This window comes from Schistocerca piceifrons, chromosome 3, assembly GCF_021461385.2.
Source record: "Schistocerca piceifrons isolate TAMUIC-IGC-003096 chromosome 3, iqSchPice1.1, whole genome shotgun sequence".
Lineage (NCBI taxonomy): Eukaryota > Metazoa > Arthropoda > Insecta > Orthoptera > Acrididae > Schistocerca > Schistocerca piceifrons.
Window position 1 is genome coordinate 638,888,648 of NC_060140.1, and position 27,398 is coordinate 638,916,045.

Sequence of the window (27,398 nt, forward strand, 5' to 3'; positions counted from 1 at the left end):
TATCAACGTGCGTGGATGTAAGCCGTTCCCGCTTTCTTTGTAATGTTGGAATTTTCTGACTGTCAAAAAGAGATCACTGTCAAATTTTTCTCTTCCACCATACGGCGTTTGTGTTTTCACAACATGGCCCGTTTCTATCACTTGTGTCATATTTTCGTGTACTCGTTCTACCACATTTGGGTCTTGAGATGACATATTTATATCCCATTTAGCATCGTATCTACGCAGTTGTGTGCAGTTGCCTACACTGTACCGTTCCTCATGTATCGGATTGAAAGATTCGTTTACATTTCCCGTTACTGGTTCCGTGTTTTGCCTTTATATTAGATTCACATTAGCTTGCGGTCTGTAACCGGTTGTGCTGTGATTCGGACATTGTGGAATTGGTACATGTGTCGCCGCATTTTGCTCCGCTCTCGCGTCACCCACGTACTTTCGGAGGGTTGGCTGCCGCTCTGCTGGAATGCGGGCGTCTACTGTTTCTCGCTCCCATGTGTGGTGTGACTGCACATCACCTACTTCGCTCCTCTGAGTTAACTGTTCCTTTACTATTTGTTTTTCTTTCGCTTTGGTGATTACTAAATGCAACCTCTTGTGAATAAACGACTGGAATTTCATGACGATTTTGTGTTCACGCTACTGCTACGGAAGATTGCACAACTGATTTTTTCCTTTCTGGATTACTGTGTATTACTATGTCGAATGATACTACCAATTCTGGTTTCCCGCTACTACTTTCTGTACGATTCTCGATACACTGTTTCAATTCTGTGCGAAGGTCTTCAAACTGTTTCTGATTTTTCGAGACTATGTTTTCAATGCGTGTGTCAAATCTTTTTAATGCGACTCGCGTGACACGTTTTCTGACATTGAGCTCTTCCACGATTTGATGCGTCTTACCAGACGTCTTACGTGCTAACTTATTCACTATTTTACTAACGTTACACACTGCATCCTGCACTTGGTCAACGTCAGAACGCATCTTTTTCTGGTCAGCCCTTAACGTTTGTATCAGCTCGCGTGAGTCTCCCGCCTCTCTACGGATTTCAGTGAACTGTTAATTGCCTTCTGTTCGTAATTTCTGCTGATCTTCGCGGACTTTTTTGAACCCCGCGTAAGTTTCGAATTGGAGACTACCTAAGGCAGCATTTGTCTCTGTTTTTAGCTTTGCCGTTTCGGTCTTTAGATCTTCTAACCTTGCATTTCTTGTTTCACTCGTTTGTTTTAGGACCATAGTGAGTCGCTTCAATAACGCAAACACACTACCGATTCTTGGCCCTCGTCACCTGCGACTATTCGATGAAAATTTTCCCGTTCGTGTCTGTCACGTGGCGTTTCACCGACTTCCGTGCACAGTGTGGACACAATTACACACATTCTTTCTGTTGGAAACTGTCCCCTTTGGTTCGAAATTACTATATTCGGTTCAACATACCGAAGTCGCTCGTCCTCTGACTATTTCTGACCCACTAGATCCGTCATTAGTTTGTTTTTTCGCATCCGCTGACTGTGAAACCAATCTTGAAACTGCTACCATTCCCTCTGAACTATCACTACATTCCGTTTCGTGATTTGTACTCGATACCTTTGGTTCTACATCAATTTCTATCCTGTCAAGATCTTAACTTTCTCCTATCTGCGATACTCTCCGTTCTTCCGCCATTTTCGATCGTTTAGCTAACCTCTGTCTTTCTCGAACTGCGCGAGCCTGCGCTCTCGTCAACATCAAGTTATAGAATCTTACACGTTTCCAAAAAATCGTAGAAAGTTTCTTAAACTATGTACACAACATTAGCAACACTGTTCACTGTTTGTGGAATTTCACCCTAACTCAACAGCGCCGTGAATAACTTCGCGCTTGCCAGCCAGGTCAGGCACAATCTACTTCTACTCAATGATACTTTGATTCTACGAATCAATACAACCTTTCTACACTTTGGATGACACATTTACTGTATTTTTCCATTATACAACTACATACATTGGATACCTGCATCGCAAAACAACAATAAACATTTTTTTTCAAAATTCAAAAATTTGTTTTTATTACTAATTTGACTACTTGTCAACCAGGCAGACCAATTTCCATCCTGGCAGGGTCGCCATTTGTAAGGTCGTGTTTTTTTTTTTTTGTTATTGCTTGCTTATTCTTGAATTGAGAACAACTGCATGAGGAGAAATGACAAGTTTAATGTCGCAATATTTCTCACCACATTACATCTTTTCACACAGTTTTCAACTCGCCAACATAAAAACAGCGCATTGGATAACGCATCTTGCCATCATCAAAAGTGAAATAAGTTTATACACAACAATGTTAAATATTAACTCTCTGAAAGAACATTAATCTTAAGCACAACATTATGAATGTTTAATTGGAACTTTCTTTACATTAATTCTAAGCACAGTATTATGAAAGTTTAATTGGACGTTTCTTTACAAAATTGCTCCTAAACATAAGTTATGATGTTGGTCAGTACTACGAAAATCGTCCGATTCCAGTTCAAAGTTCGGTACTATTTAGGATGACAATCAAGTCTACGGTGGATGGCTAGTCAAGTGACAAATTTGAGCGGAAAATTACCCAAGGCCGCTCGAGTTTACAGTGGATGCAAGCTGGTGAATCAACAAAATTTACGCCGTATTTACCTTAAGCTGCAACGTGCTGCTGTCTGCAAGGCCGCTCTCTCCCACTGAAATTCCTACAAAACTAATCTGGTCTTTGCTGAACTTTCCAGCAGAAACTTTGCCTATGTTTCTCATTATGCGAGAAAACATCTACTCAGCCCTAGTCTTAATATGTGGCGACATACATGCACATAGTTGGACCAGCGTGCATATTATAGTGCCCTCTTAGTTCTCGTAAGAACAATTAACTAATTTGGCTGGTTCATTTCTCCACAGTTGGAGCTAAACGTTGCTACAGCTAATTTTCGCTGGAGGGCAGCCACTGTGAACGCAATGTCCACACCAATTTCTTCACTGCATCCTACGGAGCTTTAAGTGCTCCGTCCTGCACTTGACGCCAGTTCAGAGGAGAGTCCCTACTAAATTTCTCTCTTGTCCTCTCATGGCAGAACTGCCTACCTCCACTTGGGTTCCTATTTCACGTCACGGATTTTTTCGACCAATAGAAGTGTTCCTCTCATTTTGTAAAAACGCTCTCTACCAGTCGCCGGCTGGAGTGGCCGAGCGGTTCTAGGCGCTACAGTCTGGAACCGTGCGCCCGCAGGTTCGAATCCAGCCTCGAGCATGGATGTGTGTGATGTCCTTAGGTTAGTTAAGTTTAAGTAGTTCTAAGTTCTAGGGGACTGATGACCACAGATGTTAAGTCCCATAGTGCTCAGAGCCATTTTCTCTACCAGTCGCAATGTCCCTTTATCAAACTGCATCGAAACTTCAGTAGTTTCCTCCTTCCTAGTCAGTTTCCGCCAATCGGACGTTTTGTGCCCGTTCTAGACACCTAAAGTACATTGACCTTTCCGTGTGTTGCACTCGCTGGACGAAAATGAGTCACTTGCTTTTGTTCATCTCCATTGGAATTTCTTAACACAGTTTTCTAAAGCTTCTTCTCTGCCCTTGTACCGATGCCCTCGCTACAGGTGGCTCTCCAGCTTGAATCACCTGGCCCAGGGTTGCTGTCCTCTTTCCCTCCACCCCTTTAAGTGGTCGCTGGCGCAACTCCCACAGCTCGGTTTCGCTACGCCGTTGTGGAGGTGGCTTTCCAAATCCAATTAAACATTCATAATGTTTTGCTTAAGATTAATGTCCTTTCAGAGAGTTAATATTTAACATTGTTGTGTATAAACTTATTTCACTTTTGATGATGGCAAGGTGCGTTATCCATCACGCTGTTTTTATGTTGGCGAGTTGAAAACTGTGTGAAAAGATGTAATGTGGTTAGAAATATTGCGACATTAAACTTGGTCATTTCTCCTCACACAATTGTTCTCAATTTAAGAATAAGCAAGCAATAATAAAAAAAACCACAAACTTACAGTACAAGTAAAATAAAAAACCTGGAACTTATTAAATTTTAGTTACATCACATAAAAATATCTTTTGCCATTTGAATATACATTGCATTTATCTTCCATAAAATGCTTAACATACGAACATTACTGCATGCAAACATAAAACGTAATTTGTAATCATGTGCTAGTAAGCAAATAAGATTTTTTAAATGCAGTCTTCTGTCTCTACTCATATAAACTGAAGTCCCCTGCTCGCTTCTTTTGTACGACAGATGTAGTCTGACAAACTACTATTGAAATTTTGGTGCGATCTTGGGATTCATCGATAACAGGCAAAAATCGTTGAGACTCATGTTTCCCAGGATGGGTGAACCATATATTTATGCGTTTTTAAATTTGTACAGAACCGTCAGTGGGTGAGTCCTACTCGCACTTAATTTTTTACGTTACTGACACTGCAAGTAAACCGAAATAATGCTCAGTATACTATATTCATTAATATTTTCATGAAAGTCATGATAAGGAAAGGCAAAGGAAAATGCAGCATTGCAAATAAAGCGACTGCTAGATGTTCACGAGAATTTCATATATAAAATTACTTTTATTATTTTAAAGTTGAGGATTTACACCTGCTGGGGTGATATTCGTCGTAAAGACAAGGGAAGAGGTAATTTCGTTTACATCTTGCTCACGTTATCAACGCCACATTTTTACAAATACATGGTTGTTTTAAAATTTCTGTAGAGAAACAAACTTGATTTACATCCTAAAAATGGTTATCTCTCATCACAGTATGGCAGCAAACCCCTCAAAACACTGCCGAGGATTGACTGTATTTTGTTGCAGTCTTCTCGGGAAGTGATTTCTTTTCCTTTCTCGATGAGATAAGGACAGTTTTGAATCTTTTTTAATTATGTTCTTTATCTGATCATAAAAACAGATACCGCGAGGTTCCATTAGTGAATTGCGTTTGAGGTAGGGGGGGGGGGGGGGAGCAATCATTTTAATACTGCACGATGGGAATGGTGCATCTTGAAATATATTGTCGTGTAGTTATATCAATTAACAGAAAAAATTTGTTCTCCTGCATGTATGGCTTCGTCACACCAGTCAGATTTTTTTCTTTTTTTTCTGTAAGCCTGTTGTAAGTTTCCTAGATTTTAATTGCGTAATGACGACATTCTATATTTTACTGGACACTCTTACACCGTTTTTTGAATCCTTGATCCAATCCAAATCCTTTTGTAAGCATGTGTAGACTGTTGGCAGTTATACGTAAAGTTATAAAAGAGTATCTTGATTTATGTCCCCGAATGAGGATTCTCTACTTACCTGGCTAATCGAACGCTTTAATTGCAATTCCTTCTTGGAAATGTTATTTGCAGATTCCTCATGGAAGCTGTAAGTACAATCATTTCTTGGAAATTTATTGGCAGGCCAAGATATTCCTTTGCCTTTCTTTTTCACGCCTTCAGTGAAAGTATCAATAAATACACATATCGAGCATTACTGCGGTTTATTTCTAGTGTAAGTAACGTAAAAGAGGAAAATTTAAAAAAAGCAGCTCTCCCTAAGGGACTCGAACTCACGGCCCTATGATTACCGTTCTTTATTCTTTTTTCTAATCGCTCGACTATCTGGAGCTCCTACTTCTGTCACTTTCATTTCTGGCCTATCCCTGCACATAACAGAAAGTTGGTAGAAATCGGTGACGACGAGTACGCTTGGTTTCCTTGTAAGTGATGTTCCCGAGGGGGTTATTTCTGCATCCCCCACTCTAATGCACCGTCTCCAATAGCCGCGCTGTCGATGGGACACGCAACTCCAATCCTCCATCTACTGTAGTCTAACATCTGGGCCTTGTACACAGCCTTGAAAATATCATATTTTAAAGTATTATTTTCGGTGATACGAAGCGATGATGGGCATTACTAATGTTTGTAAGTATGAAGACTACTTGCTTTCGGGGCAAGTGAAAAATTTGCCACCCGCCTTCGATGATGCGTGATGAGTGAAACTCTTCCAGTAGTGGAGAATCTCTTTTACTCATAGCGAGAGCTTAACCCTTGGTTATTATAATAGTTTCTAGGTCCCAAACACTGCGGAAGGTTTTTTCAGAGTGATTAAATTCACCGTTGAATAGCTTTTGGAGATGTATGAAAGTCTGCCGGTAACGTTCCAACCGACCTTCGAAGCTGTGCGGACAAGTGATGGAGAAATACGTACTGGTGCAGCGGGGTTAACTGTTAGTTAATACTGGTCTGCTCTTATGATTAATCTGATTAGAAAATTCAACTTTTTTCTGGGATCATCTAATTGTAATTTTTGTGTCTTTCTAAATATATCTGAATCTTGAGAAGTTGCTGAGTGTCACGAAAAAGTGTAGTGTACCGACGCGGCTTGAATCAGATGTGACATTAGGCGTCTCGAAAGCTTGGACTGTCATAGACTTAATGGTCATTTTTTATAATTTGAGACTGTCAGTCAAGGATTTGCTGATAAAATTGGATTGACTGCATCTATCGAAAACACATCGAGTAACCTTACTGAAACCTGAAGGTTCTATATTGGATAAATCTGTAGTCTGAATGTATGCCAAATTGAAAACAACTGTTATTCGTGTTCAGTATTGTGGTAAGTTCATAGATAGCCTCATTGTCCTACAGTCTTGAGCCAATGATCTGACAGCTCACAGAAAACACAGTACGCTTACGATTCTCTCATGGATTTGCGCAAGGACGTGCCAGTTGGGAATGAACATTAAGTGCTGCTCATCCTTAGCTGACTGGTCAGCGGGCACGGGTTCGATTTCCGGCCGGGTCAGAGATTTCCATACATCATTATTTCATCATCATCGTCACGCAAGTTGCCCAGTGTGGCATCAATTGAAAAGATTTGCATCTCGGTGGCCGAACTTCCCCATCGTATTTGCGATAGCCCACATTTTTTGCTATAAAAAAAGAGTGAAACCACTGGAATTAGGTTCCCCTCTGATCTACTCAGTTAAGTTTCATCCGCACATCATCCTCCAAAAACAACGTTGGCTTCAAAATGCTAACTTCCGATAATTACTTCCGATCTGTTTGAATTATCGAGCGCCTGTATGTGTCGTCAGGGTATGCGCGTGGTATATTTGTATTTTTTATACGCCCATATGCGTTAGAATTTGCACCCACTGAGTAAAGGGCATGATTACGTCAACTGCAGTCTATGAAAGTGTCAGACAGGTTTTCTGGCAAGACGACCTAACTGTTTTTTTTTTTTATCGAGATAGTAAGCTTGGACTATCCAACTGCGATCTCCAGATCTCCATATCGAGCACTGAGAATACTTTTCGTGTCTTAGCAGTTCACTTCACCTGCGAGGTATCCACTAAGAAATATGTGCTTGTTACTAATTTACGGAAAGGGGTTATCTTCGATGGATTTTTTTAAACTGCTCTCGGGAACATGGCCAGTTGTGGACATCATCGGCAAGGGTTGCAGCTTAAGCGCTGGCAGCTGTACAGAATCAGGACATATATACGCCCGGTGCGCTTGAGAGCGTCGCAGTCATCGGTATCATCTTACAAGAGATCATGAGGAGTGTCTTTTTGATGCAACAGAAGCGTTAACGTCTCTTCCAAGCGACTGATACAGATTATGTTTCTTCAACAAAAAACCACAGTCATAGTTTTAGACCACGTGACAATCGTCCCTCTTTCTTTTAAGATTGTACAGCATGTTCCCGTCTGCGTATTTGTTGTTACTAGCATCTGTGACCAAAGACTATTCAAACGGATGACGCAGTGTTTCAAAGAACTTGGATCCTGAACGAATATTTTATTGGCTCTAAACAGCATGGCGGAGCAGCTTTAAAACTGCTATAGACGATGTGAGAACTAAAAAATCTGTTTAAAAACTATCAACCTTTAGTCTTAGTCAGTTCCGAAAGACAGCGATAAGCGTCACTTTACGTGCGCACAGCTGTGGTTGCGTCAGGGTACATACCGTTAACTGGCGTGTTTCTCTAACGAGTATTTCTCCCTGCATGACTAACGGAAGCAGAATCCCTGACTCCTCGCTTGCCACTAACAAGTGCTTCCATCAAAACTCTCGATTCCCGGAATTCGGCAGTAAAATTAAGAAATAAAACGTATTAAAATACAACAAAGGACCACTCTATCCACTAACAAGCACCTCACTGGCAAAAAGCGAACATAAGGCCGGATCCACACAATGGGGCCAACACTGGAGCCAATAGTGTTTGTCCAATGGATGGGTCGATGATACGGTATTGGTGCCAAAGTTGGTCCCAATGCTGGTGCTGCTCCGTCGCTTGTCGGTATTTCGACCAAACATTAAATGGCGTTGGGCCAATAACGATAAACCAACATTGTTTATTTCGGTTGTTATTTAGAAACAGGAGTTGGTTTGCCGCTTGCAGTTCCAGATGGGATGTATGATAACACAATGTCTCAGAATCTGTAGAATAGCATGAAAGTTCTCGAGTTTTTGGAACTTTACCGACAAGAAATATATTTGTGGACTCTTAACTATGAGGAATTACAAAAATCGCAAGTCACTGAGGATGGATTACAACTAAACAGACACACAATTGCTGAATCTCTTTCGGAATCGTACCTGTTCAGGGTATAAATACACGCACATATCTAAAAAAAAAAAAAAAAAAAAAGATTGATTATTAATGTAGACATTGTTAGTAAGCTCTGTAACTGTGCTGTTTTTTTTTGTATAAGTTGATCTATTTGTTTACCTTGCAATAATGCTTGTTCTCGTCATTGATCTTAATCCATATGATATTCCGATAATTCTTTAACGGTGGAGACTCCTGATTAATACTTGCATCTTGTTTTAACATTTCCGAAACGTCTGGAGCATAATGTCGTAAGTTTTTGTTATGACTGAAAACTTAGTCGCTGGTTGGACGAGATGGTGAATTACGTCTCTTTTCTATGAGTATTACAAAGTAAGTGATTCGGTTTTTGAAAACATGCATTAGACGTTAATCCAATAAATGTTTTTGTTCTGTTTGGAGATCTGAATGAAACATATTTTCCCATGGCTTACAGTCAGAAAGCCATGTTAACTTCCTATGAATAGATGGTTACTTGGTATAAATTATAATAGAAGCATTTAGTATGCAAAGTAAAAAACTGCAAGTTATTCTATGAAATAAAATCTTGGTATCCTTTTGTGCATCGGTATTGTAGTCATTTTGCAAAATTTGAATCGGTATAATGAAAAGATGATAAACTTGTGATTCTTGAAGTTTTCCCGGCGTACTGAATATTCGCTGAGGTTTCGGGATTGCAGCCGGATTTTGTTGACTTCTTGCCACAATATTCCGGCTGGCAATAAGTCAACATGATCTGGCTGCAATTCCGAAACCTCATGGAAGGATGGTAAACTTAATTCAGGAGAAAGCTACTTTAGCTAAGTAGTTTCTTAAGCATTAATTTCGTAAACTTATGGTCACTCAAAAACTACAGTGTATATTCGACTCGCTGGTTGGGTTATGTCGTAATCTGTCTAGTCTCTCAGTCAGAGTTTTCATATTTAATCCGCATAACATACAGTTTATTTCAAATTCAGATACAAATTTAACCATAAGCTATATACTACTTAACCAAAAATTTTAGAGCGTTTTTCTGTTCTCTGAAACTTGTGGGCTATACATAACTCCAATTGATTTCGGAATTGTTCAACATTGAACTTATCCTACGTATAGTAAAGGACGTATTAAACCACACGAAGACTGACTCTGAACTTAATTTTCCAAACATTGTTTATTTAATTAATTTTTTGAATTCTGAATGTCACATAATGGATCACCTGAGACTGGACTATTTGTATTTATGTGTTACAGTCATTGCTCACGTCTTATTTTTCATATTTTCGGTTTTTGTTTTACTATGACAGAATGTAATTATTCTCGTTAAAAACCGCACAGGCACCGGCTGTGATCTGTTCGTCACACATGCTTATGTTGGTTCTATAAGAATTCAGCTGAATGTGTGGGAGTTGCCGCTTAACTGTTGGCCAGTATTGACCGAACGTTGGCACCCATGTGTGGACGAAGAGTCCCAATAATACATCAGAGACCACAAACCAGAATCGTAGATATTGTTAACGTAAAACACAGACAATCCGTGACAACTTTGTTGTATCAATCATCTTTATACTTTACCCCTTTTGAACTGACACGTATTTGGAAACAGTAGGAAGCTCTATAAACAGCTGTACCCCTGGGCAGTTACTTTAAGAAACCTACCGGGTAGTTCCAAATCTCCACATACCAGGAATTCTTGGGGGAGCTCCAGAATGACTTCAGTGGGAGTTTTTTTAGCCTGGAACTTTATGTGAGGCAGTTAGGAGGAAGATATTGTTATCATACGATACACAGTAGAGGATGCTGAAAAGTAATGCCTCTGACTTTTTTATGCGACAACTCTCAAGGCTTTTTAAATAAAACAGACTTTATTAATACTCTGAATCTTTATTCTCCATGTCTACATATTCAATTCTCAACACAGTCATCTTTGCGGAGAATACATTCCTCCCAGTGAGACGCCAGTTTGTTGATAACGTCACGGTAGAATGTTTGTCTTTGTTGACGGAGCCTCACCTCTGCTTGAACTGCTTCATCACTATGAAAGTGAAGTCGTCGAAGGTGTTATTTTAAGTTTTTGAAGTACTGTAAGCTCTTTTACACACTCTGAGGTTAGCACCACAGTTTTCTTCATTACGAACCCGAAAGGTCCGACGTCGCACATTACTGATATCAATACAGTCATCACCGTACACAGCTTTCATTCTTCTATGGATTTCAAGTAGAGTCACGTTTTCTGCGGTTAGGAATACGATTATACGGCGCTGTTTCTCACACACCGACGCAGCTACGTTCCAAACCACTATGTCACACGCTACAGTTCGGAGCCCTGCAGAGGGCTGCAACTTGCATCAGAGCAGTGGGAAAGTCGACCGAGGAATATGCATGCCCTGTAATACCTCAACCGACGTGAAGGGCAGAATAAAACATTGACAGGCATTACTTTTCAGCACGCCCCACTGTGTACATCGGGTGCTGGTGACTGATGTTGGGAAGGAGAGTAGAGAAGCCGTATGCATTGTTTAAAAAAAACAGCCACTCCTCACTTAGATCTCTCTCCACTAAGGGAATTCTTTTGGCATAGGCTGCAGCCATGTAGCACTGCGGTGCCAGGAGACTTAAATTGTGCCTCTTGGAGGCATATACACATTGGCCTTCTCTGTTTTTGAATTCGCAGTCCCTCCACATGCGTTTTGAAGCCACGATGTTCCACTGTGGGATTGGGGTTGTTTGAGGGAAGAGACCAAACAGCGAGATCATCGGTCTCATCGGGTTAGGGAAGGACGGGGAAGGAAGTCGGCCTTGCCCTTTCAAAGGAACCATCCCGGCATTTGCCTGGAGCGATTTAGGGCGATCACGGAAAACCTAAATCAGGATGGCCGGACGCGGTATTGAACCCTCGTCCTCCCGAATGCGAATCCAGTGTGCTAACCATTGCGCCAGACTCGCTCGGTGATGTTCCACTGTAATGTGGCAGCCATCTTAAGTGTGAAATTTTCCTACTTCTCTCCCCATATCATTCCACAGAGGTGGAGAGTTCGCAGCTAACGGGGTCTTTCGGGTAGAAGGACGTGAGGAGGCGGGGGTAGCTAGTGTGTGGAACCTTCCACTTGTCTCAGTCAGGTAATCTAAATACGTAATTTAGACCATCTGACCTATCAGACAGAATTAAGGTTGCATAGTCTAAGGATTTTGTACTGGATAGTTTAGCCCCTTTTTATTGGTGCTTTGCTTAGCTGTTGAAGACGTTGGTAAGGTTGTACTTTTGCTTCATTTTTTGACCTGCTGCGGGCGTGCCTTGTACTTCTTAGCAATGCAGTCGACCAACACTTTTGTTTCTTTCCGAGCCGTAAGGATTCGTAGTACATTTAAAGGCGAAGATTTTCGAGTTTCCTTCAGCTTTCACTGTCTGACTGCAAGTATTGGTCTTCGATTCAGGCTACTTCATTACTGAGACGAATGATATTAGAGTGAGAAATGCGTTGGGTAACTTTGATTTTCTATGTCCTTTTCTCTTCTATGAAGACTGAACATCCTCTACTTCACTGGATGTTGTTGTGTGGAATTCAGACACATAGACGGAGCCATGCATGAGGTATTAACGTTGTGAGCAGTCAAACGGCATAAACCAAAGGGCGCTCCTATTTGCATCCCATGGTTGTGCGCCCAACATGTTCGCATTTAAAGCACTGCGTTGATTAGGATGTATAAGGCTCATCCCGCAGACAGTTGACATTTGCTGCAATGTACGCGGTTAATTCAAGTACACTAATTGTCAGACACAAGACTGATAGGAAGTGCAAAATGGCTAAGCAGGAATGGCTAGAGGACAAATGTAAGGATACAGAAGCAGATATTACTAGGAGAAAGATAGATACCGCCTTATGGAAAATTAAGGAGGCCTCTGGAGAAAAGAAAAGTAGATGTATGAATATCAAGAGCGCAGATGGAAAAGCAGTCCTAACCAAAGAAGTAAAAGCTGAAAGGTGGAACGAGTATATAGAGGGTCTATACAAGGGGAATGTACTTGAGGGCAGTGTTAAAGAAGTGGAAGAGGACATGGATGAAGATTAGATGGGATATGATACTGCGAGAAGAATTCGACGGAGCACTGAGACACCTAAGTCGAAACAGTGTCCCGGAAGTAGACGAAATTCCACCAGAACTACTGATGGCCTTTGACGAGATACCCATGACAAAACCCGTAGATCTAATGTTCAAGATATATGAGACAGGTAATACAGGGTGTTACAAAAAGGTACGGCTAAACTTTCAGGAAACATTCCTCACACACAAATAAAGAAAAGATGTTATGTGGACATGTGTCCGGAAACGCTTAATTTCCATGTTAGAGCTCAATTTAGTTTCGTCAGTATGTACGGTACTTCCTCGAATCACCGCCAGTTGGCCCAGTTGAAGGAAGGTAATGTTGACTTCCGTGCTTGTGTTGACATGCGACTCATTGCTCTACAGTACTAGCATCAAGCACATCAGTACGTAGCATCAACAGGTTAGTGTTCATCACGAACGTGGTTTTGCAGTCAGTGTAATGTTTACAAATGCGGAGTTGGCAGACGCCCATTTGATGTGTGGATTAGCACGGGGCAATAGCCGTGGCGCGGTACGTTTGTATCGAGACAGATTTCCAGAACGAAGGTGTCCCGGCAAGAAGACGTTCGAAGCAATTGATCGGCGTCTTAGGGAGCACGGAACATTCCAGCCTATGACTTGCGACTGGGGAAGACCTAGAACGACGAGGAGACCCGCAATGGACGACGCAATTCTCCGTGCAGTTGACGATAACCATAATGTCAGCGTCAGAGAAGTTGTTGCTGTACAAGGTAACGTAGACCACGTCACTGTATGGAGAGTGCTACGGGAGAACCAGTTGTTTCCGTACCATGTACAGCGCGTGCAGGCACTGTCAGCAGCTGATTGGCCTCCACGGGTACACTTCTGCGAATGGTTCATCCAACAATGTGTCAATCCTCATTTCAGTGCAAATGTTCTCTTTACGGATGAGGCTTCATTCCACCGTGATCAAATTGTAAATTTTCACAATCAACATGTGTGGGCTGACGAGAATCCGCACGAAATTGTGCAATCACGTCATCAACACAGATTTTCTGTGAACGTTTGGGCAGGCATTGTTGGTGATGTCTTGATTGGGCCCCATGTTCTTCCACCTACGCTCAATGGAGCACGTTATCATGATTTCATACGGGATACTCTACCTGTGCTGCTAGAGCACGTGCCTTTATAAGTACGACACAACATGTGGTTCATGCACTATGGAGCTCCTGCACATTTCAGTCGAAGTGTTCGTACGCTTCTCAACAACAGATTCGGTGACCGATGGATTGGTAGAGGCGGACCAATTCCATGGCCTCCACGCTCTCCTGACCTCAACCCTCTTGACTTTCATTTAGGGGGGCATTTGAAAGCTCTTGTCTATGCAACCCCGGTACCAAATGTAGATACTCTTCGTGCTCGAATTGTGGACGACTGTGACACAATACGCCATTCTCCAGGGCTGCATCAGCGCATCAGGGATTCCATGCGACGGGGGGTGGATGCATGTATCCTCGCTAACGGAGGACATTTTGAACATTTCCTGTAATAAAGTGTTGAAGTCACGCTGGTACGTTCTGTTGCTGTGTGTTTCCATTCCATGATTAATGTGATTTGAAGGAAGTAATAAAATGACCTCTAACATGGAAAGTAAGCGTTTCCGGACACATGTCCACATAACATATTTTCTTTCTTTGTGTGTGAGGAATGTTTCCTGAAAGTTTGGCCGTACCTTTTTGTAACACCCTGTACATCGTCGGACTTCAAGAAGAATATAATAAGTCCAATTCCAAAGAAAGCAGATGCTGACATTTGTGAATGTTACCAGACTATCAGTTTAATAAGTTAAGGTTACAACATTATAAACCCAGTTGTGTAGAGAAGAATAGAAAAACTGGTAGAAGCCGACCTCGGGGAAGATCAGTTTCAGAGAAATGCAGGAACAATCGAGGTAATGTTGACCCTACGACGTATCTTAGAAGAGAGGTTAAGGAAAGGCAAACCTGTATTTATAGCATTTGTAGACTTACAACTTGTACAGAAACCAGACAGGAGCTGTAGAAGTCGAGGGGCATGAAAGGGAAGCAGTGACTGAGACAGGGTTGTACCCTATCCGCGATGTTATTCAATCTGTACATTGAGCAAACAGTAAAGGAAACCAAAGAAAATTATGGAGTTGGAGTCCAGGGAGACGAAATAAAAACTCTAAGTTTTGGTGATGACATTGTTGTTCTGTGAGAGACAGAACGGGACTTGGAAAAACTGCTGAGTGGAATGGACACTGAACATGAACGAAAACAAAACACGAATAATGGCGTAGAATTATATCCGGTGATGTTGAGGGAATTATATTAGAATATGAGACACGTAAATTAGTATATGCGCTTCGCTATTTGGGTAGAGTAGTGTGGAGAGCTGCATGAAACCAGTCTTCAGACTGAAGACCACAACAACGTATCTCAGAGCAAAAGCTACAGCCTTTTCAAGATCACCATTTAGTCTTTGACTTCAATGAAAACTTTGTCTTCCCACTCCGTTGTAATTATTTGGTTTTCAGGTGCTTCATGTACCTGCAGCTGATTTCCCCTTTATTATAATTTAGAGTGCTGTGTAGCCTTGTTCTTAGAGTATTTTATAGCCTCACGTGCAAAGATAGCAGCGTTGCCAGCGGTGTTCGTGCTGTTCGCGATAAAAACGCAGTCACGTACGGTTCAAATGGCTGTGAGCACTATGGGACTTAACTTCTGAGGTCATCAGTCCCCTAGAACTTAGAACTACTTAAACCTAACTAACCGAAGGACATCACACACACCCTTGCCCGAGGGAGGATTCGAACCTGCGACTGCAGCGGTCGTGCGGTTCCGGAGTGAAGCGCCTGGAACAGCTCGGCTACAACGGCCGGCCGCAGTCGCGTATGATATAATGGATAGTCATAATACTGGCTTGGTGCATAACTTCGTAACGTTTTTCCATAAGTTTAATAAACACAACAGATACACATAACAGAGACTTTAGTCATCAATAACATATTCTCCTTCACTATCTACAGCAGTGTTCCAATCCTTTTAGATTTCGCGATTGTGGTTTTGAGACGAAGAACTCGTCTAGCCACACTCGGAGCGCATTTTCATCCGGGAAGGAAGTTCCTTGTAGACTGTTCCATAAAGAGTGATGAAGGTGAAAACGTGAGGGCGCAATATCGTATGAATAAAGTGCGCGCAGAATGACTTCCCAACCCAACTCCAGTATAGCGTTTTTCTTAATGTAGGAGAATGTGGGTGGGCATTATCGTGGAGTAGCATGGCTTCGCGAAGTCTTCCTGTTCGTTGTTCTTGGACCGCATCTGCAAGACGTCTCAGCTGCTGACAGTGAATGTCAGCAGTGATAACAGCTCGGGGAAGCAATAAGTAGTACATCACACACCCGCTGTCCCACTAGATAAATAACATTATGTCTTGCGGATGCACGCAAGTCTTTTTGCGGCTGCTTTGTTTGGGCTCAACGATTCTTTCCTTCTCCTCTCGTTAGCATAAAGACACTATTTCTCGTCACCAGTAACGATACAGGATAGGAATGGTCGGTGTTGTTGAAGAGCCAGTTGACGACGAAGAAGCAGAGATAAACATATGGGTCACCCGGTGATTTTTGTGATTTTGGTTTAAAGTATGAGGTACCCACACATTCAATTTTTGAACCTTCCTCATTGCATGCAAATGCGGCATGATGGTTGGATGATCACAGTTCATCGCATTTGCCAGTTTTCGAGTACAGTGACGTGGATAACTGTGGATTAATGCGTCTAAACGATCTTCGTCAAATCCCGAAAGTCTTCCTGAATGTGGAGAGTCACTAATGTCAAAACGGCCCTCCTTAAAACCAGAAAACCAATTTCGTGCCGTGCTCTGTCCAATGGCATTAACCTCACACACGCCGTAAATGTTTCTGGCTGTCTCCGCTGCTGCCACCCCTCTACTGAACTCAAACAAACGAATATGTCGGATATGTTCGGGTTTCTCCACTTGGCACTCCATTTTCTAAGGTCCACGGCTACACTCACTATCTCCAGATGCCAAAGTGGCCACATGTAAACTCAAATAGCAATGGTGAACTACAAAAGAAAAACGACAATCGGTAAATGAACACATATAAACCGGAATACCAACATCAAAACAAAAGCGCTACGAACTTGCGCACCATCCTAGTAAAACGAGCTTTCGTTCTACGCCTTTCTTGTTTTGTAAAGCGCAGCTGGTGACTGGTCACTGGGAGAGGGTTCATTGCTGAGGAGACGGCGTGTGAGTCGCGGCTGGGTAGCCGCCGGATGCAGCTCGTCAACGCAGCTGGCGGCGGCAAATCGGCCCAATTGGTGGTGGCCGAGTGCCGCTGCCGCTGCCGCCCCGCGCCACGCCTGCTCCCGTCACTCCGTCCCCGGTAGCTGAGCCACCACCTCTGCGTCCGCTGGCACCTGCGTACTGTCGCCGCAACCGCCGACGCTGCACGTGAGGCCATCACGTTTCGTTCACGGGAAACCCAAGGATTCCTCTCTCGGTCGGAATTCGAGTAAGGTCCAAGGTACGCGTCAAGTTTTTAAAGAAATACGTGACAAGTACTGTACTAAAGAAACCAGTGGTTGCTAAAAGGCATGTTATGTCTTCGCAACAAAATATTATTTTTTCTCTCCAAAGATCTATCTCTATCTGTTAACAAAAGGAAAATAACGAAAACGTTGAAACAATACTAGTACGTATTCCACAAAGAATATAAAGGAGTCAAAGGTTTTTTGGTGACAGATTTGTTTAATGCTGCATTTGGATACAGTGATCGTCAGCTAATCATCTGAGTAAAGGACTCATGTGATTTGAAGCTGAAGACGAGATTAACATGCAGTAATGTAACTTCAAGGTACATGACTCCATGATACTCACTAGTAGATGCTGTTTATATTTTGATTATCTGATGATGATTATATCGGAAACCTTCATCGAACAAATCAACCACTACAAAACCTGCAATTCCTGTACATTTTTGTAGTGACCATATTAGCATTGTTTCAATGTTTAAAAATATTCAAAAGTGGGCACATACATCTTACGCGATCTTATATTACAGTCGACGAAAGTATTATACCAATACTGAAATTTTCGCGAGATATGAAGTCTTAGGTCATACAGTGTCGTATGACCTCCTTTCTTTATTTCACCTAGTTTACAACTCCACTGATATAGGTGAATTTTAGGATATCGAGGTGAAATGTTCTTTCCTGCAAGTGTAAGATTGTGTATTTTAGATAAAAAAAAGTGAATTATTTTTTCGACTTTGCCCTGTTTTGGACGAATGAACTTTGTCCAACATTTTTTCAGTGACTAGATTCTATTCCTCAAATGTGATTTTCGAAGGTTCGCTATGCACTGTCTACAGTTGCACCATCTCTACTGTCACCTCAACAGTTTCTTTACATGTGTAAATATATGCAAGTTCAAGCGTCAGAATTTATGTATACACTGAATGAACCAAAAATTAATTCTTTAATCTTCTTTTGAAGCCTGTATTTTAAGTACCTTTTAATCTACTTGGTCCTGATGACTTGCTTACTATTCGCTTGTATTTGTTGTATCCTATACAAGATATTCAATAAAAAGACTCCTTTTTGAGTCTCAGAAAATACTGGCTTTTACTTTAGTTTTTTTGATGCAGCGCCACTGACTTCCGCCTATTGCTTTGATTTCTGCTTCCTATCTGCCGTGGAATGGTTGATCCGCATCTCATTCACAATATCGAATCCATGGATAAAATCCGTTGGATTATTTTAAACTGTCCCAACATTACGAAAAAGTTATATTTACCATGTGCTTTTGGTCATCATTCAATAAATGTGGCTCTATCATTCACAAAATTTCTCAAACTTAATATAGTGTATAAAATTTACTGTCTCCCTCTTTTCTACCGTGTGTACGGTCGTATGGGGTCGTCTGCTTTCAAGATTTTACAATTTTTCATTTATTTTCAACTTTTGTGGTCTGATGCCCTCGCTGTCGCCATGTCATCAGTTAACCTAACGCAGGAAAGTCGTGTGCGCAGTCTGTCTGTGAATCTTACAATCTTTCTCCCATGTGTTACCGTATTTCAAATTTTTGTGTGTCGTATTTCTCATAAGGAGATTTGAGATCACCCCATAATTTGTCTAAACGATCGTGGAAAACTGCCTAAACACTGCAGTCATTGCCAGGCTGGACAGTGCACCAGGGAAACTGTCGTTAATCTACTGCACGGATTGGACACGTATCTGGCTTACATCCTATCCTTGAAGCTAACACATTGCAAGTTAAATTACTCAAGTTGATTCTTAATACTTGGTGACTAGTTTAAGCCTAAGCTCATTATCAAACTATCCACTAAGCTATGAAACAATTACTTATACTCAGTCTATGACAACTTACTTGGTTCCTTCTGACACATTACAGTATCTGTGTTTTTTGAAAGGATGGGACAATTCATGTGATCTATAGTCCCTTGTATATCATTGGTGCTTTGCTATTTTATTCTTCCTGGTAATCTAATGCCTAACCTAAAAGCACATACAGAACCAGATATTAAGTGCCTCAGTGTTTGAAATTATTAAAATATTTAATAGATGAACTAATTTAAAAAATGCATTCAAATATCAATGTTAGTACTTTGTGCATTTATACATTCGTTTTCTTTTGCTGGGATATTTACTTTTAATTAAATTTTATGTTCAACATGTTATTAACGTAAAATATTTTCTACTCTTCGTGCCCATAGCACTGTCAGGTAGTCTTTACTTCTTTAAAATTATTTCATATTCTAATTCTCTGCATCATTTTAAAACCATCAGTAAATCTCTTTATTCTGATGCTGAGCATGGACTGAAATACAGTCCAAGACACAAAAAACGATGCACTACGAAGGAGATATGCGAATGGTATAGAAATCGGTAGTTGTGATGTACATGTACAGACAAAAAAAAATGATAGGAATTTAAGAAAAATTGGATGATTTATTCAAGAGAAAGAGCTTCACGAATTGAGCAAGTCAGTAAAACGTTGATCCACCTCTGGCTCTTATACAAGCAGTTGTTCGGCTTGGCACGATTGACAGAGTTGTTTAATGTCCTAATGAGTAGCATAGTGCCAAATTCTGTCCAATTGGTGCTTTACATCGTCAAAATCTCGAGCTGGTTGTAGGGTCCTTCCCAGAATGCTTCAAATAGTGTCAACTGGCGAGAAAATCAGCGACGTTGCTTGCCATGGTAGGGATTGGCAAGCACGAAGAGAAGTAGTATAAACTCTCGCCGTGTGCGAAAAGGCAATGTCTTGCTGAAATATAAGCCCAGGGTGGCTTACCATGAAGGCCAACAAAATGGGGCGCTAGTCATCGAGGCTCAGTTCGAAGTGGGACTCATCACTGAAGACAATTCTACTCCAGTCAATGAGATTCCAGGCCGAAGACATGATTGAAAACACTCCAGACAGCAGTTAGGTATCAACATGTCTGTCGCCCAACACCTGAGAGTGAGGGATGCCACTTCATTTCATAGCAGGGCCCCTTTGGTTGTCATCTGTGGCACCCTTGCAGCACAGCGGTACATCAAGAATATTGTACACCATTTTTTATTACCTGTCACATGGTGAGAGCATGCACTGCCTGTCTTCGTACTTTCCAAATGCTGACTTAGTCAACAAAGTCGCCGGCTCTTTCTGCAGTTGAGAACTTCTGGATCATTATAGGAAGGGCCCTTCAACCATATCGGGACTTTGACGATCTAACGCTTCAATTGAACAGAATTTGGTACGATATCCCTGAAGTATCCCGGAGGGCATCAAACAACTCTATCAATCAATGCCAAGCCGAACAGCTGCTTGTATAAGCGTCAGAGGCAGACCAGCGCGTTATGACCGGTCAATTTGTGAAACTCTTACTCTTGAATAAATTATGTAATTCTTCTGAAATTTTAATCATTTGTTTTTTTTGTACACATACAACATATCAATCGAATAATCCCTTCAAGGTACGTCATTTTTTCGTTGCATTCGGATAATTCCTTCTTGGTGCGCCGTTTGTTTTTATCTTAGAGTGTGTATTAGACGATAAGTTAGCCATACAATAGGACGAAACTTAGCTGAATTTTGACTAGCAGACATTATTATATTTTGATTAATAGATGTTACTACAATTTTGCTAAGCACTTTTTCAAAGAACTTGTACTATGACTCAAATTCTATTTTAATGATTTTAATTTTACAGAGAGAACAAAATTTAATTATTTTCTTCTCTGTTTTATTTAATTGTGATTTAAATCCTAAAATATTGTTCAAATATTATTACTAGTAATGTAACAGAGACTGTAGTTAGTATCTTACACCTTTAGTACATCGAACACAATTCCAGTTTTACACATCAGTGTCATAGCTACAGGACGAAAACAACTTTCACGATATGTGTTATTACCAAGTAACATAGCTCGATAAAACTTGGACGACACGTAGAAAGAACTGCTACAGTATTGTCTAGAAAGTACCCGAAAGAAATACGCAGTGAGACGAACAGAAATGAGACTTTTATTCAGAAACAATAATTAGACTGAAGTCAGTATTTATGGTGGTCAGTGGACATTACAAAAGATAGGACAAGGCTCTTAATAGAGTGTATGATCACCGTGGACAGCAATGAATGCTCTGCAACATATTCTCATGCTGGCCAAAAGGTTGGTAAAAGGTTTTTGTTAGGGCGCTCCATTACTCCACCAGTGCGGTTGACAACTGCTGAATGCTCTTTGGTGGTGCGTTTGAACGTGCTGCAAAAGTCTCCCTAAGGCATCCGACACATGCTCGATGCGATATAAGTCGGAGGAAAGTGCAGACCGGTCAATTCGTCGAGTATCCTCTCGTTCCAAGAGGTCCCCCACCTGTACGTACGATGTCGTTACGCATTGTCGTCAATAGAAATGAAGTCAGGCCTAGTGCAACCCTGAAAAGACGCACTTGGAAAAGGTGTACACTGTCGCAATAACGTTGACTATTGAGTGTACCATTTTCAAACATTTGGAGGTAAGTACGCCCATGTAACAGTATGCCTCCCTATACCATAGCAACTGGACCACCAAAACATCATGTTGACGGTGTTCTTCGGTGCATTCATATGGCGAGAGGTGGGAAGACGTAATGTACCTAGGAACACTTTCGAAGCTCAAAGTGATGCACTCAGGCTCCATCACCTGTAACGATCTTCGACAGATAGGTCTTTTCATTGATCTCATACAGCTCCAACATATCAGATGGGACGGTTTTTGTTTGAATTGTGTGGTCCGTTTTGAGCATTCGAAGTGTCCATCTTGAACACCATTTTGCGTAAAGAGTTCCAATCATAATACAGGATGCCAACGTTCACCGATAGTTTTAAGGACAATTGTCCAGTTGTGACGGGTTGGTCCGCACAAATATGGCATTCACACGATTTGTCATGTTTGGTACAGTAGCTGTGACAGGATGTTCCGTGTGTGGCCGTCATGATGCTCAGTTTCTGTCATTCCTGACGCTATAACTCTCTTTACCCATCGCATAACAGTACTTCTGTGAACTGCACCAAAAGCGTAGCAAGAATATAATTACAGCATGTTGTTTGTACATAGTGTCTTGCACACATGTCATTTTGTTTTTCCAGTATGGCTCCGCCAGCTGCTGGAGACCGAAAGGACTTTTTCCTATATTTTTTTAACAGCTGTAAAAAATTAGTTAAAGTTCTTAATGAATGTTACAGACGTTTCAACTAGTCAGAGATTGTTCGCAAATCATTTATGAAAAATTACAGAAATAACCAACACCTTTAACAGAAGATCTCTAGTGGTTCTTGTAACATTGGCATAAAAAACATACATAATTCATCATCATAACAATATACTTTTTCATGTCGGTTTATAGGGAACGGTATTGGAATGTATGGGTGTTCCTTTCAAAGTACGTTCATGGTAATTACCACACCATTATTGAAGAAACAGAAACTTCATTTCAACTGAAGGTATAATTTCCTCATACACAAGTTAAAGGAAGCAGAGTGTCAAGTTTGGCTGCTCCAAAACTTAGCACAAATAACCAAACTGGTCCTCAACTTCCTCTTCCAACAAAGTACTTGTGTGGGTGTTTTTATTCTTATGAAGAAGCTGAATCTATAGTAAGTTCCGAACTTGTCCCCACTTGCTTACTTCAGAAGTTTAATAATTACATTCTTTTCAAAACTTTTTGGAACTTACTTAGTTACATAAATTTTGCTCACAATTGTGTGTTTCTTTTGCTCGGTTCTTTGACCTGAAATCAACTAGAGTGCCACTAGAATTTCACCATTTCATGCAAAGCCATTTAAAATTTAGTAATAAGGACTCTCCAGATCATCTTTTTGCATTGTTCCCATTTGCAATTAGTTTAATTTCTTCTGGAAACTATAATAGTTCTTCAAGTATTATTTCCAGCTCCTCACTTTATTTTCTGCTTTCATTACCTTATTATGTTTCTCATCTGTAATCACTGTGCTCCATGTGATCCCTAAAGTGATTGTCTAATATTATTATATCACATTTTTTGTTATTAATATCCTGTGTGATACAAATGTTTATCATTTCTTATTAGCGTCATAAATTTACTGTTTGTGGAATTCCTTGTACTTCAAGTCTTTCCTCCCAGCTTTTGTCTTCACTATTTTTAGCCAACTTTTGCCGGTCTGATCGCGTCCCCTTATCTATGAAAATTGGTTTTCGCTGTTTAACTGCTTTTCATTTTTATGATATGGCCATACCAGTGATGTTTTTGGTGGTTATTTTCTGTTTGATTAATTTTATTCGAATTTTTTATTATATTGTTGTACCATCTAACTTACCCTTGTTTGTTTCTACTGTTTCTACGTTGATAACAAAATGATTTGTAACATAAAGGCATTTGGCTAATTGTCGATTTGCAAATTTTATTCTTTGATTCATACATATACTTAAACATGAGGACAAGGGAATTCATTATTCTTTGTTTCACACTGCGGACATAAGTCGTAATTAGATCCAGTGGACATGATTTTAAATCAGATTTAAAACTTGCTTCGCTTCCTTTCGGATATATTATTGTCCAAATGATGAAAAATTTTTATTGCTGAATATTGAACCCGTTTCTGAGCCACTGACAAGTTTAACAATGGGCAGTAAAGGTCATTTTTCCCAGTAGTGTTCTAGATGTCAAATTCACCGTTCTTCTCAAATTGTGATGGATTATTTATGACGAATTTCAGTAGCGAATATATGTATTGTGACGGCGCAGTTAAAATGTCTAGTTCCTTGAAGAGATATCTACATAAACACCACATCTTATTCTTACTACTCAGTTACGTGCAATGAATACTTTCTTTCTAAGTAATGAGTTACACCAGAAAATTATGCTGGAAAACATTACAGAATGGGAATACGCAAAATACGTTATCAGGTTGATACGTTTGTTTCCAAGATTAGCAGTTACACGAAAAAGAAAATTAGCTGAACTTAATTGTTTGAGAAGCTTAGTAATATGCTTTTTCCAGCTCGAGTTTTCATCAACAAGTACGCCAAAACATTTGGAGCGTTCTACTCCATTTACTGACTCCTGATCAAGTGCTACGTCAGTTGTTGGTGACTATTTGTTGTACAGAAGTGAAAGTAGTGTGGCTTTTCAAAATTTAGGGGGAATTCTTCTTCGGAGAACCATTTAATAATTCTTGGAAAGTATCATTTGCCAACTCTTCTCTTGTTTTCGCTCAAATGGGATTTATTATAACGTTAGTATTATCCGCAAAAGTAGCAATTTTGCTTGCTGAATGTTACGTGGAAGGTCATCTACGTATATAAGGGACAGAAGTGGATACAAAATTGAACCACGTGAGACTTCCTTTATCATTTTACCCTGTTCATTAAAATTGTCTACCTTTCTGGAATTGTATTAATTTTCAGCACAAAATTTCCCGTTCTGTTTGTCAAGTATTATCCAAACCAACTCCATAAAACTTGAGTTTTTCTAAGAGAGTAACATGATCTACACAATCCACTTACGTGTGCGACAACTTTTGAGTACATAATTTCTTCGAATATTTTGGAAAAAATATGTCAGTAAGGAAATAGAGAGTGAGTCAAATGAAAACCTTAAATTTGTAATAACAAATCGAAATTTCGCGCCGTTATCCTGTAAGTTGATAAGCGTGCTACAAACAGCGTGCAGAATGGCCTGTAGGTGGCAGCATAGTGCAGATGCACACATACCGTCACAGTATCAGTACAAAGATGGCCGCCCAACTTGCGGGTTGCACCAGGGAAGAACAGCGTTGTGTTATTCCGTTTTTGCGTAGTGAAGGTGTGAAACCTATTGAAATTCATCGACGAATGAAGATCCAGTACGGTGATGCATGTTTGTCACAGAAGCAAGTCTACTAATGGAGTAGGAAGTCCGAAAATGGTGTGACTTCAGTGGAAGATGCTCCTCGTCCAGGTCAGGCACAACGAGTTGTGACTCCACAGAACATTGCAGCAGTTGACGCCATAGTGAAGGAAAACAGCCGAGTGACACTCAATGACATTGCAGCATGTTTACAGATTAGTCATGGGTCAGCACACCACATTGTGCATGATGTGCTCCAGTTTCACAATGTTTCTCCAAGATGGGTGCCAAGGCAGCTGACTCCTGAAGTGAGAGAACGACGTGTTGATGCTTGTGAAGAACTTCTTCAGAGCTTTGAACGAGAAGGTGAGGGCTTGCTTGCAAGAATCGTTACTGGGGATGAAACCTGGGTTCACTTCCACCAACCAGAAATGAAGAGAGCGAGCAAGGAATGGTGCCATTCGTCATCACCAAAAGCAAAGACGTTTTGAACAGAACCATCAGCAGGGAAGGTTATGCTGACTCTCTTTTGGGACGAAACAGGCGTCATTTTGGAGCATTATATGCCTAGAGTGACCACAGTCACCAGTGCATCTTACACAGATCTCCTAAAAATTCATCTGCGGCCTGTAATCAAATCAAAGCGGCTTGGATTGCTGTCAGTAGGTGTCGTTTTGCAACGATAATGCTAGGCCCCACACTGTCCTACAACAGTTGCAAGAATCACAGACCTGCATTTTGAGTGTCTTCCTCATCCACCATACTCACCAGACCTTGCGCCAAGTGATTTTCATGTGAAATTTCCTGGCAGATTAAAACTGTGTACCGGACCGAGACTCGAACTCGGGACCTTTGCGTTTCGCGGGCAAGTGCTCTACCAACTGAGCTACCCAAGCACGACTCATGCCCCGTCCTCACAGCTTTACTTCTGCCAGTACCTCGTCTCCTACCTTCCAGACTTTACAGAAGCTCTCCTGCGAACCTGCAGAACTAATACCCCTGAAAGAAAGGATATTGCGGAGACGTGGCTTAGCCACAGCCTGGGGGATGTTTCCAGAATGAGGTTTTCACTCTGCAGTGGAGTGTGCGCCGATATGAAACTTCCTGGCAGATTAAAACTTTCAGCGGTGCCAGTTGTGCAAGGTTCGCAGGAGAGCTTCTGTGATGTTTGGAAGGTAGGAGACGAGGTACTGGCAGAAGTAGAGCTGTGAGGACGGGCCGTGAGTCGTGCTTGGATAGCTCAGTTGGTAGAGCACTTGCCCGCGAAAGGCAAGGGTCCCGAGTTCGAGTCTCGGTCCGGCACACAGTTTTAATCTGCCAGGAAGTTTCATATCGGCGCACACTCCGCTGCAGAGTGAAAATCTCATTCTGGATTTCCATGTGTTTGGACCACTCAAAGAAACAATGGGAGGAAAGAAGTTCCTTTCTGATGAAGAGGTACGCCACGCGGTGCATGAGTGGTTGCACAGACTACCAAAAGAATTTTTTTTTAAGGGAATTTATGCACTTTGTAACGGCTGGAGGACTTGCATTGAGCGTGGGGGAGATTATGTTGAAAAGTGATACAGCTTTGTACCACTTCTACACAATAAATAATTTTTTTTAAAAAAATTTGAGGTTTTCATTTGACCCACCCTTGTGTCTTGTGTAAGTACAGCGTACAAAGAAACCACTGGGATTCAGTGTCACAGCTTATATTACTATTACATCAGCTTTTAGGTAGCTGAATGATTTCATACACATTTGTTAGTAACAACGGTATTAAGTGCAGTGTTTCTTGAAGTGAGTAGCACGTTCCTCGGTGCAAGAAGACGGCGTGATCTCCACCAGCGCGCATCCAGTTGGGGAGAGGGGGCAGCTCGCGTTCCCGTGCCTTGCGGCGTCGCCCGTGCCGGTAGGTGGAGCAGCATGAGGAGCAGCCTGCCGGCGCCGCTGCTGCTGCTACTGGCCCTCTGCCTGTCGGCGGCCGCTCCAGGTGCCTGGCTGCTGGCCAGCCCCGAGCCGGCCTCCGTGTGGATGCGAGAGCTCGTCTCCCCTGCCACAGACCTCAACCTCGAAAAGGTATGCCCCAGATACCCTCCAATGGCCTCTCTTGCAACCATTTTTGCTGAAGGGCGGATATCGATTTCAAACTTTCTCAGTTAACATTCAGAAGATGAAGAAGTGAAGAAACCAAATATCCTGAAAACGGCAAGGAATGCTAGAAAATTGCAAGATGTGTTTAGCAGGGAACAATTCCCAGTTGCTCGCCTGAGGACTAACCGGTATGGATGTGCTTCCAGTCTGACCAGCTGCAGAAGACATTCTGGTCAGGCTGTGGCGCCCGTTCACAAGCTGAGTAGTT

The 27,398-nt window shown here is 41.4% G+C and overlaps 1 protein-coding gene and 1 non-coding gene across 2 annotated transcripts in view; both read left to right on the forward strand.

Annotated features, from left to right (window-relative positions):
- Nucleotides 1-17,080: 17,080 nt before the first annotated feature.
- Nucleotides 17,081-27,398, forward strand: part of LOC124788241 — a 45,314-nt gene continuing 34,996 nt past the window's right edge. Inside the window, exons 1-2 of the mRNA XM_047255423.1 lie at nt 17,081-17,228; nt 26,838-27,115. Coding sequence (XP_047111379.1) covers nt 26,963-27,115 — 153 coding nt within the window. The 5' untranslated portion in view covers nt 17,081-17,228; nt 26,838-26,962. The remainder of the gene's footprint in view (nt 17,229-26,837; nt 27,116-27,398) is intronic.
- Nucleotides 26,283-26,357, forward strand: Trnas-cga. Its single transcript has one exon. It is a non-coding gene; the product is annotated as a tRNA-Ser (tRNA).